Below are 13062 nucleotides of genomic sequence, written 5' to 3'. Positions count from 1 at the left end.
CTAATCTTCAAGCAACCATTCTAGCTTCTAATAATCTGCTCACTGCTATATAATATCGTGACTGCATGATTGAATTGGTATCTTCGTTAAATGTTCCAAAAGAACTCCTGTTCATCCTGCTACTCTCGTGGTAATTTTAAACTTGAATCATCCATAACGTTAGGACTACGTCCAACCACTAATTCTAGCAGGTGTGTGTCCTTAGGAATTGCTTTGTAATCGATCAAGCTATATTATGTATTCTGTCCTTTCCACAGTGCCATCTCCTCTATTCTTTGTTCCACAAAGAATAATTGCTAGCAGATGTATGATCTCTCTATCTTTATTTTCTCCTAAACTTTGCTCTTCAGATCTACCTTCTAATTTGTAATACTAATTCGAAGGAACCTTGCTCTCATACCATGTTAAAGGAATGTTGCAAATGTAGTAGCAGTTCCTTTTTGGGTATGTACTTTCCAAATGGCAGCCATCTCTCTTATATTAGATGAAATATGGATAGACATGTCCCATGAACATGTCTATTCATTAGTATTTAGTATAATAATTTGTAATTTACACACACACACACACACACACACACACACACACACACATACATGTAATGTATCTCACACACACACACACACACACACACACACACACACACACACACACACACACATGTAATGTATCTCATATATATATACACACACACACACACACACATGAGAGTTCCTAGGGTTCTAAACAAACTCCATTTAGGAGAGTTTGCACATCAATTGAGAGGGAAACAAGGGTTTGCCAACACCTCAACCCTTTCAGAGTGTAACCATTTGTAGCTAGAGAGTACGTCGCGGCAATTTCTCTATAAACATCATTGATAGAAAACAAATCAAATCCCTACAAAAGCATGTGAATATCTCTCAAAATACCTTCCCTAGACCAATTTGACTTGGGCAACCCTTTAACAACATTTATGATGAACTTGGAATCACCATCAATTGAGAGGGATCTAATCACAATAGCGAGCACAATCTTAACAACCCAAAAAAGGTGCATTCCCTCTGTTTGATTGTTCATATGTATGGGCAATGCACCACTAAAAGCAGCCACCAACACCACAGCATGATCTCTAATCACTCCACTCGTAGCCACCAGCCTTCAAAATGCTTTCTTATGTTGTCAAATACCGACTTAGACAGGGGGGGTCCATTTTGTGTTTTTCCTTTTAATTTTTTTAGATGGGTCAACCTCCCAAAGGACTCCTCTAAGCCCTAGTTCCTAGTCACTTGATAAGCATCACTAAGAGAGGGAGGAATGGGAGGATAAGGCCCCCTTTGTGACACTTAAATTCTCTAACAGCATCTTGTGGAAGATGCCAAACACCGCGTCAGGTGTGCATTCCTTTTTTAGAAAGATCCTATTTTTCCTTTCTTTCCAGATAGCCCAACCCAAATGTGGAGGGATTTGCTGCCATGATTGCCTAATAATGGGAATAAAGAAGATTCCTTGCCAATTGAAGGCCAATTGTTGAACAACCTTGATCATCAACCAATGAGTTTGGAGAAGTTGTTGAGTTCTCTAGGACAACTCACACACAAAGGGGCAATGTATGTAGCACTCGTACACTTCCTGTACAGAGATCGAGGCCATCAAAAGCTTGTTAACAACCCAAGAAACAGTTCTTGGGAGGCAATCTAGCACCAATGCTTCAAGATCACCATCACTACAACAATTATCCTTGAAGGCCTTGCAGAAGAAATCGAAGGCCAAAATACTCCTCTGATTGTCCTTCATTACCACCCCATCACTTTCATCTATGATGCTAAGAATGGTGTTTCTTTTCTTATGGGTGCAAGTTGAGGGTTAGAGGAAGGTTGAGCTTTTCTCCCCTTACTTAAGCCACTGGAATCTAGACCTTTGTTTCCACAAAAATTCCTCTCTATAGAGGAATTTTTTCTAGTAGACCCCCAAAGTTTCTTCAGCAATACGTGTAATTGCTGAGAGGTTGACCCTAGCCATTTGCTCTTGGATGGAAGCCAACTTCCTATATAATTCTTTTTTATGTTTGAAAACATTCTTGAATTTGAGCTTGTTCCATCCATTTACATTCCTTCTAATAATATAGAGTTTTTGAAAACACCCAAAACATAGAAGTTTTTATCACAAGTGAGTCTTACCATGCCACGCAAGCATAAAATTGAGGGTGGGTGCCCACATGATTTCATAGCAAAAGAGACTATCTCCCTTCTGCAACATATCTTTCCAATCCAATAGGAGTCAATTATGATCAAATATTGTGCGGGAAATAGCAGCAATGAAGTAATTAAATCCATGCCCCAATTAGGCAAGCAAAGAAATTTGTCCAATCTCACATGAATGAGATCCACATCCTTTTTATGGTTTGACCAAGTAAACTTTTGTCCAGTAAGCTCAATGTCAACCAGACATGTTACCTTAATGAAATCAAATAAATCCATCATATTGTATGCAAAGTCATCCAGGCCACCCATCTTCTGTAATGGGCAAAGAGGGAAATCGAAGTCACCCACAAGGAGCCAATGTTGGTTGAAATATGCAGCAGCAAGGGTTTGATATCATTCCAAACTTTTTTCCTGACATTGTGGGAGTTGGGCGTATAAAAATTCACTATAAACCAAGTTGTGCCTCTAGAATTGAACCTAAAATTAAAATATTTTGATTAGAAGAGATCAAAGCCACAAAAACCTTTAGCAAGTTCCACATCATAACAATATTGCAAGAGGATCCATTTGCTTCCACAATACAATATTACGAACCTAACCACAAATGTACTAAAAGAGGATTCGATCATCTTTACTTCCTAAAGGAGAAGGATTTCAATAACATTTTCCAAGACACAATTCTTAAGAGCAAATTGTTTCTAGGGGCCATTTAGCCCCCTCATATTCCACAAGAGGAACTTCAATTCCTTGTCTTGGCTGCAGAATCTAGGGTCCTCTACCTTCCATTGGGATTTCCCTCATGACTTCCTTTTGCCTTGTGACATGCTGTGAAGGTCGACAATCCTTCACGTCAGAGCCAACATCTAAACTATTGTTCTTTTTTTTCTTTTACTAGAATATCCAACGATCATCGGCAACCATATAATTGGTTGGATGCTCTGTGATGAGAAGTTCTTACCCATGGGTGGGGTGAGAATTGGCTCTAGTGAAACAGAATAATCATTAGAGGTGGACAAAGTAACCACCATTTGGGGCACAACAAGCAATATTTTGCCCTCCTCCAAAACATACAACTACAGTAAAGCAGCAATCAAGTTCCTTCATGATAGGCTTGAGGAACAATGTGCAAAATAGGGCCACCAACCAAATCTAGGCCTTGGTCAAGTTTCTTAGGGGGTTTCTAGAAGTTTAAGAATCTCATATGTGAAAGGATATTCATTACTATAAATATCTCAACATGCACCCTCAACGGTGCACTAACCCTCAAAGAGGAGATAGGGATACCTTTTAGTTTTTGTTGTTCTTTGATAGAGGCCTTGCAATTAGAAATCACATAGCCTGATTCATTGCACTTCTAGCAAAAGATTGTGGCATTCTCATATACCAATGCTTGTGTTCATTTACCCAATTTAGATTGTAGGGTAATAAAGTTGGGCAGAGTCTTACTCACAACAACATTGACACAAAAACGAGCAAACACTAACCTGGACTTTGTCTTGGTAACCAAATCAATTGAAACATAGCTATCAAAAATTTGCCAATCCACCAAAAATCTACTCATCCCAAAACTCTAATGGGAGGTCTAACATTCTAACCCACATAGGGTACTTTCAACTTAGGTTAACCACAAGATCGAAGCTTGGTTTCCATCAGCTAAGAGACAAGTGATGTTTTCCATAAGTACACGAAATAGATAAAACATAGATCATATCTTTTGCTGCCATAAACTTGAACAGGAATAAGAATACATGCAATGTACTAGCCATTGCTCTTCCTTTGAGCTTCCACCTTTGAGAAACCCACTTTTTGACCATGTCAATGGTTGGTCGAAAGGAGAAGAACCATCCAACTAGGTTGTTGTTGTGGAGCAAACAATATAGTTGACCAATGCATCAAGAACCCTAATAGTCATTCCCTCCTCTATTTGTGTGTGTCATGTCCCTAAATTTTAATGTTATAATTAAATTTAATTAATTAATTAATTAGTCCCAAAATTTAAATAATATAATAAAAGGACCTTTAATTAATTATTTTAATTAATAAATGTGGGGCCCAAAATTAATAAAGTAATAAAATAATATTGTTGCCCTGTTGTAAATCTCTAGATGCTTCTTGGAGGCCATTATAAGGAGATGGATGAGCATTGCAATTCATCATGGATTCAATTTGATTTATCTTTGTAGTTCTAAAGGCTGAAGGCTGAGGAAGTTGTGTGCAATTTCAGAGTTGGAAGACCCTCCCTACTATGCTGCTTGTTGTTTCAATGGTCCAAGGCCACCCTATTGTACCATTGGAGATATCATTCTGATATTTCACTTGTGTGCAAGATCTGTCAATCGTCATCATTTGGCGACTGCTTGTGTCTACTTGAGTCTTGTCCGATGCATATGCAATTTGTAATCAAGTACTATCATTATTTGAAGATTAATGTATGTGTCATGGGAGTTCTATTGTGTGTGTCAACTCGCATCTATTCATTACATTCCTAGCATCACTAGTGTTTGCAACTCATAGGTTGATATTCATTATTTTGGTATTGACGAACATCTTGGAAAATCCTACCTCCACCTTACCATCTATCATTGCACGCCACTCCGTACGACCAAACCACCTTCACATACAGCCAATCGTATGCCTGCCCCAATATTTTGTATGACAACACATCCATATATACATACACCACTACACTCCCTTTCGTACAACTATCTCCATATCACTGTGAGGTTTTCCTTCATCCCACTTCACCATACACATTATACCCTTTTTTCTGTCGTATGACCTCCAACGTTGCCCTCAAGTACATGCCCTAAGGTACTTGCCTTTGGTCGTTGCCCTCAAGTGTTACCCTCGAGCACTTGCCCTCAAGTACTTCCCTCAAGCGTTGCACTCTGGTCTTACCCTCGATCGTTGCCCTCAAGTACTTTGCCCTTTGATGTTGCCCTTGATCATTGCCCTCAAATACTTCCCTCAAGCGTTGCCCTCGGGTACTTGCTCTTAAGTGTTGCCCTCGAGTACTTTCCCTAGAGAGTTGCCCTCAGATGTTGCCCTCAAGTACTTTCCCTCAACTACTTTCACTCAAGTGTTTCCCTCGAGTGCTTCCTACAAGTGTTTTCCCTCAAATAAAACTTGGGTGTGTCGTTGGGAACATTACAATGCGCACTCTAGTACCACCTCAGCATCCCCTCCTATTGGTAGTCACCCAGCAACACTTGTTTCCATTCCTTTCACAAAGCATTACACATTAGGCCTTTGTCTAATCTCCCTTCCGAAGAATTGCACCCACAATGCCATAATCCACTTTAGATATATCCCCATTGTCTCCATCTCATAAACTAACAACAACAAGAGTCGATTTGCATTAGTGGGGAGCTCACTAGTAGGGGTTTGCCCCTCATCAAGATCATTTGCCATGAATATGTAAAGTTTGAAAAAATTATAGATCAAGAGTTTTTAACTAACAAGAACTGACAATAAAATGTAAAAGTAGATGGATTATTACTATTTTAAATTAACTTAATATTTATATGAAATTGGTGGAAACTAAACAAGAAAATCTAGAATGGTAGTACGAGTAATTGTAAAATCAATTGAATTGTCGCAATGCTAAGTACTATTGCTCTATGCATTTCTTGCGACAAATCTCTAGGGCATTTAGATCCTTCAACTGATGTTAATCATACATGCACTTCTCTAGATGATTTCAAATACTCAGACTTGGGTGTGCTCTCCTCTAGGGTTGTGGAGTTCTCGACATGTCCTAAGTTTTCATCTCAGTGTCACAAATTTTCCGTGCCTAGGCTTGTTGTGGATGTGAATGGTGCCTCCTATCGCCATGCAATTTCAGCTAAAAGTTCTTTGCCAAGTGGCATGTAATGTTGGGCTTGATTTGAAGATCAAATCCCCCTCAACTTATAATACAGATCACTATATGATTTTGGCTATAGTTTGAGAGTCAAATATTGGCAACAACTCCCATTCAAAGCCAATAGGCCTTCTTCAATTGCTAAGAGTAGTGAGCAACATGTGGGGGAAATTAATAATAAGGCATGACCAACACATGTGAGGGATGATGACATGCCTCTCCCTGAATCAGGGACTGCACATCCTATGGGCCACCATGCTAAAATGTAGAAATGGTTAAGTTGGTGGAAGACATTCTATAGGAGGTGAATGTCAATGTGACATTTTTTGCTAGAAACAGTTGACTGGAAGATTTAAAGGATACTGGCCAAGTTTGGCTGATCTACATCAACGGATTTCAAAAGCCCGATGTCCTATTATAACAAGAGATATTCAAATTTAGCTCTGTGAAAGGGATTTCTTATTGTTGTTTTTTATAAGGTCAAGGATCCTTGTGTTGTTCTTTTTCTATGGGGCTGTAATGAGCACCTACTAATGTTGAAATCCTAGCGCCATTTTTTGATCAAATTACTGAAGCTTTCTCTATGATTCCAGTCTCGGTGAGATTGTCAAATATTCCTTTGCAATTTTGGTTTGCTTCTTAGTTATAAGGCTGTAGAATTTACACAACTGCTGGAGAGGAAGGTCCCATTTTTTGCACAGCCCGTTTAAGAAATTATTGGGGAAATCTTATCAAGTGGTGATTTGAAAGAGTTCAACCTTTTTAACACATATCACCTACAAATATTGAATTACATTTCTCATGAAAACTTTGAAAATAATGAAGTTGAGCAAAAAATATCATATTCCAGGACACCATGGACACCATTTAACTGCAAGATCCTATATTCCAAGGGATCTCCACATTGACTATCTGCATGGCAACCAATTAACGATTGTGGGAGCATACCCTACATAATTAGTCATACAGAAGCAAAAGGCACTGATTAATTTGGGTAATGAAGAATGGTTAGTCTTATTATATGTGTGAGTGTCACTCAGTACAGTGTCCAGGGTAACTCAAGCCAAATTACCTCCCTTCCATCATTACTAGATCTGTGGAACCCGAGCAATCTGAAGCAGCCCCTATGCTCATTTGGTTATTGCCCATTCTCTTCAGACACTACCAGTTTTGAAACTCGGGCTCAGGCTTGGATTCAGAGGAAAAACTCAGTCAAAACTTGGCAAAGCTCAGTAATCAAAAAATGTATGATAGATGAAAAATGTTCTAAATGGTGCTCAATATTGTATTGTCAATTTTAACTTTCTACTTTTTGAGTCTCAGCCAACTCAGACAGCTAAGACTGAGTTTCTTGAAACTTGCAAGTTTTGCAAACTCGGGAGTTCCAGTTGTCAGATGTCAAAGGTGCATCCTGGGTGCTGCATAGATGTTGCCCTGCATATCTAGGATATAAAGTAGGCTTGCCTTGCCACACTTGGACTTGAACCTGCAAGTCCTCGCCAAGACTTGCTGAATCTCAACAAACTGCTATTAGCATAACTCCGCCAAACAGATATCCCATTACATTAAGAAAATCTAAAGCACTGTATAAGTATGTATAATACTATGGAACTGCAAAAAGATGAAATTAAAGTGATTAGAAAAATGCAAACCAGAACAAAATCCAAGCAAACTAAAAAAGAAAAAAATGTTCGCCATCGTCTTTCAGAATGTCCTCACAAAACCCATGAAAACGAATGTCAGTCATCTGCACCAATAAATATAACTTTCTGCAATTTTAAATGATTAACCTTAACTCATAGGCATCACTTATTGTACAAAGCTTATGAGCAGCAACCACAATGAGATGATGATCTAGTATTTATGATCCAATCCTAGAATGGAAAAAGCTAAATCGTCAAAAGAATCAGCCTTTCGAACTGGAGATTTAGGTTCAGATCCAAACAAGACATCACATACAATTGAAATCCAGTCAACTGTTGAGTGAAATTGTGCACCCAATCAGACTGCAAAAAAAATAGGAATGTTTATATTCTCGAAAAAAAAGAAAATTTGGTAAACAACCCAGCCTATGTGTTAAATGTACCGTGTAGGTCAGGCGCAAGTCCCTGATAAATTTGAGGGATACATACACCTTAACTCTAGCAACCAAGCCCACAACGAAATTTCAAAATTCAAAAAGATCTCTCTCAATGATGTCCAACACGTATAAACGTAAATGATGTTATAAATATCCCACCATTTTTAGTCGCAAAAAAAATCCAAGAGAAATTTGAAGTGCATTGCCAAATAAACTAACCAAAAAACCTTAGGAACTGACCAACAGAACTTTAACAGAAATCAAGTCAGCGCATGAGGGTTTCTGTAGATTTTATGGATTTACACCATGCAATTTGGTCCCAGGACCTTTAAATCCTCAATTGTGACGAACTATTGATAGATCAAACCGAACAGTGATACCAATTGGGTCAATATACATACAAGTGATTTGAAGTGAAAAGAAAGTGGAAAAGAGAACGAATCTTACCTGTCTGGATGAAAAGGGCAAGATAGGAATTGCGGCGCTGGTTAAAGGCATTGAGACTCATCTGGGCAGCAAGGAGGAGGAAGAGGCCCGCTCCAAGGCCTCCAGCCAAGGAGGTGACGCTCCCCTTTCTCATGAATCCCACCAGTCCTCCGATCGCAACCAGGGCTCCATAGGGGAATGTGAAGCAAAAGTCGTGCATCCTCCGTGCCTGTCAGGTACTCGTTCCTTGAATTCGTCTGGTCTGCCTCTTCCCGCAATTAATTCATTTATATAGGTGACATCCTGCTTTACTGCAGCTGACACAATAAAGTCAACAGCGTATTTCGTTCATTGTATGAAATTAAATTTCACAGCTTCTTATCTGCGCAAACAATTGGATTATGTGTATTTGGGCGCCAACAGATCTGCTTATGTTTTTTGTTTTTTAAAATTTAATTAGTAAACTACCACTTTGACTTTATAGGGGAGGTGACCCAGTAATCGTAAGTCAGAAATGCTGATTTTTTTTTTTGGTTTTTTCAAAATGTTGTCTTTCTTAGTTCATTGGAAACATGGTAATATGTGGAGTCAAAAAAAAAGGGATGGATTTGAATTGTCAACATGACAAAAAGGTGGCTTTTATTGGACTCCCAATTGTTATTGGATTTTTTCTATGGTAGATCTTCGTGGAATTTGATGGATTGTGTGTAGTTTTTTTATCAATAAAGACTTTTACCTCAAAAAAATATTAAATTTAAAATCTAACATGTATTTTAACCTCCATTCTTATTTAAGACTTTAGTATCTTATATACATGTCCCTTGCTTAAAATTTGCAGAAGTTACAAAGTCTTTGGGAGGGCATATCTTCTCTTACATTCAATTGAAATTAAAGATTTAGACAAGTTATAATTGTCCCCTTGTTGGAATGTTTTTAAGAAGATGTAAGTGTTTTAACTTCAAGCTTTGTTTGAGTCGTCCTTCTTCTTTGCTTCTCTTTAATGTGCTAGCATTTAATACCTACATTATTTATTTAGCTAAGATCTTTGTTACTTAGATATGTAGTCTATTTATTAAAATAATAATAAAATGAATTCATTGAAGCTTACTCTCATCATCTAAGAGCACTTTGTGAGTATGAAAGTGAGTTAAAAAGATACTTGATATTAAAACTCTATGAAAAGGAATGAGGCAGATATCTTAAGTGAACTGATTTTAATAAAATCTTAAATACGACACTTAATTTTTTTTTATTACTTTGTTATAAGCAATGTAGTATTTTGTTTAATAATATGAATATATGTTATTACTTGAACATACTAATGCATTCACCCATATTTGATTGAATGTCAGAGCATTACCCAATCACAAGACTAGTTTTTTTTTAGAGTTTCTAAAAAAAATGAATTTCTTTTAAAATATATAAATTATTTTATATATAGTTTAGCACCATGACATCACTTTTTAAAGGTCAAAACATCAAAGAAGCAAGAATTAAAATAGATTTAATGTCAACGGGCCCTTGGTCTACTGGTGAAGTTGAATGGCTCACAAAGAACCCACTAGGGGTCAAGCATTGCTGAGTGCAAGGCTCCAACACCATAAGGGATGAGGTTGGTATTGTGCCTCGGGTGATTTTGACGGCATGGATGCCCCTCAGTCTTGGCCTTCACTGGTTAGTAGCTCACGCTCGCAGGCCTCATTCCAGGCCTTCAGTGGTTAGTAGCTCACGCTCACAAGCTTCGTTCCAAGTCTAAACCCTCCATAAAAAAAAAAATTTAATAAATTTTCTTATATTAATGATATCACTTTTAAAAGTCAAAATATCAACCAAAATCAAGAACTAAAATAGATTAAATAAATTTTCATGCTCATATCACTATTCATTTTGGCATTATTCCTTTAACAATATGTAATGATAAATTTACATTTTTTAATAATAATAATTAAACAAACACATACAACTAGCAATTGGGTATATAGAAGAGATGTGAAACCTCAAATCTAAGAAATTGTAATTTTGTTTATTTTTCCACTTTTGTGTAGTACATTTATGTATTTTAAAAATAAGCAATCATATCATATATCATTTAAAGATAAATAAAATGACATTTATTTAAGTTATAACAATAAAATTATTTTTAATGTTCTTATATATTCCTTTAAAAATATACTTAACATTATATATTCCTTTAAAAATATACTTAACACATACTAGCCTCTTTGCTCAACATGTTGCATAATTTTTTTTAGGTTCCCACTTGCCAATGAGGCTAATAAAGAAATGGACAAAGCTTATGTTACAAAATCTTACCAAACCATAAAGCTTAAATACATTTAGATACCTAAAATAGTAAAAAAGAAAAAAAATAGATCATACCACTTGATTTCTCACATATAGTACTTTTCTTACCCTTAATCCAAAAAAAATACATAATTTTTTTTACCAAATCCTTACACTAAACAATATTCCAAAATGATCAAAGCCAATTTTAACTATTACTATAATAAATATATAAATTTTCATATCCGCTTTTGTGCGTCCTTTTATTTTTCAAAATTTTAAAATGCTTAGCATAAAAGCTAATATGAAATTTCAAAAGTTTTTTAAAATTGAACCAAAAAATTTCCATACAAATACAAAATTCTTAAATTCTTCGTAGAGAAATTGAGCTCCCCAAGCTGAAAGATTCGTCCATCCAAGCTGTAGATGGAAAAAAAAAAAATTAATTAGCCAAGCAGTCTCAAAAAAAAAGAGATTACATAAATTTTTTGAACAATTTTTTTTATTTATTTAAAGATAATTACACTCACCACAAATCAAATGTGTAACATGTAAGTATATTATTCTTCAGATATTGTATATACAACTTGAGTTTAAGCATATTATATATATATAACTTGAATTTAAGCATAATCCAACTTTAACCTTAACCACACCTTTGAATCATAACCATAAACTCAAATTTTATTATAAATCAAAGTTCAATTTATTTATTTATTATTTAATTTTTTTAATGATTTTCTCTATTTTTCATTTTCTAATTTTATACCAAATATTTATATTATAAACACTTAAAAAAACTAAAGTTTCTTTTCTTGTCATATTTTTATCATTATACAGATTTGTTTCTATTTTATAAAATATATGTTTCTATTATAAATCAAACATCAAAAAATCATTACTTGAATTATTTGCATTCTTTAATTATTTCATCTCATTTTATAATTTATAGCAAATATTTCTATCATGAACACTTAAAAAACTAAAGTTTCCTTTCTTATCATATTTTCATCATTATAATATTTTGAATATTGTGAAAAGTAAAAGTAATTAAGGTAACTTGCTATTCTGAGTGTACAATTTTTGGACAATTTTAAATGAGAAAAAGGAAAAGAAAAACAAGTGTTTTAATATCATTTTACCAAAACAATTTGTATGACTAAAAATAGTCAATTCATGAAAAAAATGGTTACAAAAAATCTACGAATTATTGGAAAAGATCTTAATCTATCTTAAATATCCAATAAAAATGGTTCACAAATATTATTGATATATCATATTTCAATCTATGATAGAATATAATAAAATAATACTCAACCAACTAAAGAATATCCACAAAACAAACAACAACATAAATAAATTATTTACCATTAGTACCTTGCAATCTATACAAATTTAAAACTTAGATTCATATTTTAATTTATAGAGTTGGAATAATAATATAATAATAAGTAAACAAATTTTTTTACAAAGTAGAGCACAATCAAGAGGTTCAATTCATATTTGATCTATTTATGTCATTGATTCATTCATATATGCTTAATATTGAAACGCATTTAATTTGCTTTTTATGTCTTTCTAAACTTCATTTTCAAAAAAAATTGAGCTTCTAGAATTTCTAATGTTTTGTCTGTTTCTAACAATATACAAATATGAAAAATAGATTTTAAAAATTCCCCAAATTATAGGAAACTCACCTGCATCTAAAAGCTAATATGCAAATGACAAAGTGGGCATACTCAATATTGTATTAATGCTATAAAAAGTACAATGTTAAAAACTAGATCAAATCAAATGGAAAGGACTTCAACACTTAACCAGAGCATGTGACATTAATGGTAAACACATACAGCATGTGATGTTTACAGTAAGCACATGCAGCACGGGTGGATCTTTAATAACACACCCTTACAAACATGCCTTGAAAATAATAGATAACATAGTCAAATCAATCGACCACAAAAAAATGGAAATTGCCCTTCACAATCTTTGCCAAGGTTGTTGCCAACATTGATACTAAGAATCATATAAATTAATGAAGGCTCCGGTGCAATTGATGATAGTGAGATGAATATCATAGATAGGACTCCAGTGGCGGCCCTAAAGTTTTGGTCCTCGTTAAATAGTACAAAGACAAAGACAAAGGCAAGAAAAAACATCTTTGAGGAACTTTAATAGAAGAAAATAACATAAAACCATAACAAAATTTAACAAAGTCTTAATTTCTC

At 35.0% G+C, this 13062-nt stretch overlaps 1 protein-coding gene across 1 annotated transcript in view; it reads right to left on the bottom strand.

Annotated features, from left to right (window-relative positions):
• The window catches only part of LOC149574991 (protein FATTY ACID EXPORT 5-like), a 39182-nt gene extending 29852 nt beyond the window's left edge, over positions 1 to 9330 (bottom strand). Inside the window, exon 1 of the mRNA XM_089814843.1 lies at positions 8573 to 9330. Within this exon, the coding sequence (XP_089670969.1) occupies positions 8573 to 8771 (199 nt within the window). The 5' untranslated portion in view covers positions 8772 to 9330. The remainder of the gene's footprint in view (positions 1 to 8572) is intronic.
• Between the last annotated feature and the right edge of the window lie 3732 nt (positions 9331 to 13062).

The sequence above is a fragment of the Cupressus sempervirens genome, chromosome 2 (genome assembly GCF_028749045.1).
Source record: "Cupressus sempervirens isolate cs-2001-9-10 chromosome 2, ASM2874904v1, whole genome shotgun sequence".
NCBI lineage: Eukaryota > Viridiplantae > Streptophyta > Pinopsida > Cupressales > Cupressaceae > Cupressus > Cupressus sempervirens.
The sequence above is the reverse complement of the archived record's forward strand: the minus strand, read 5'-3'. Positions and strand labels throughout refer to the sequence as shown.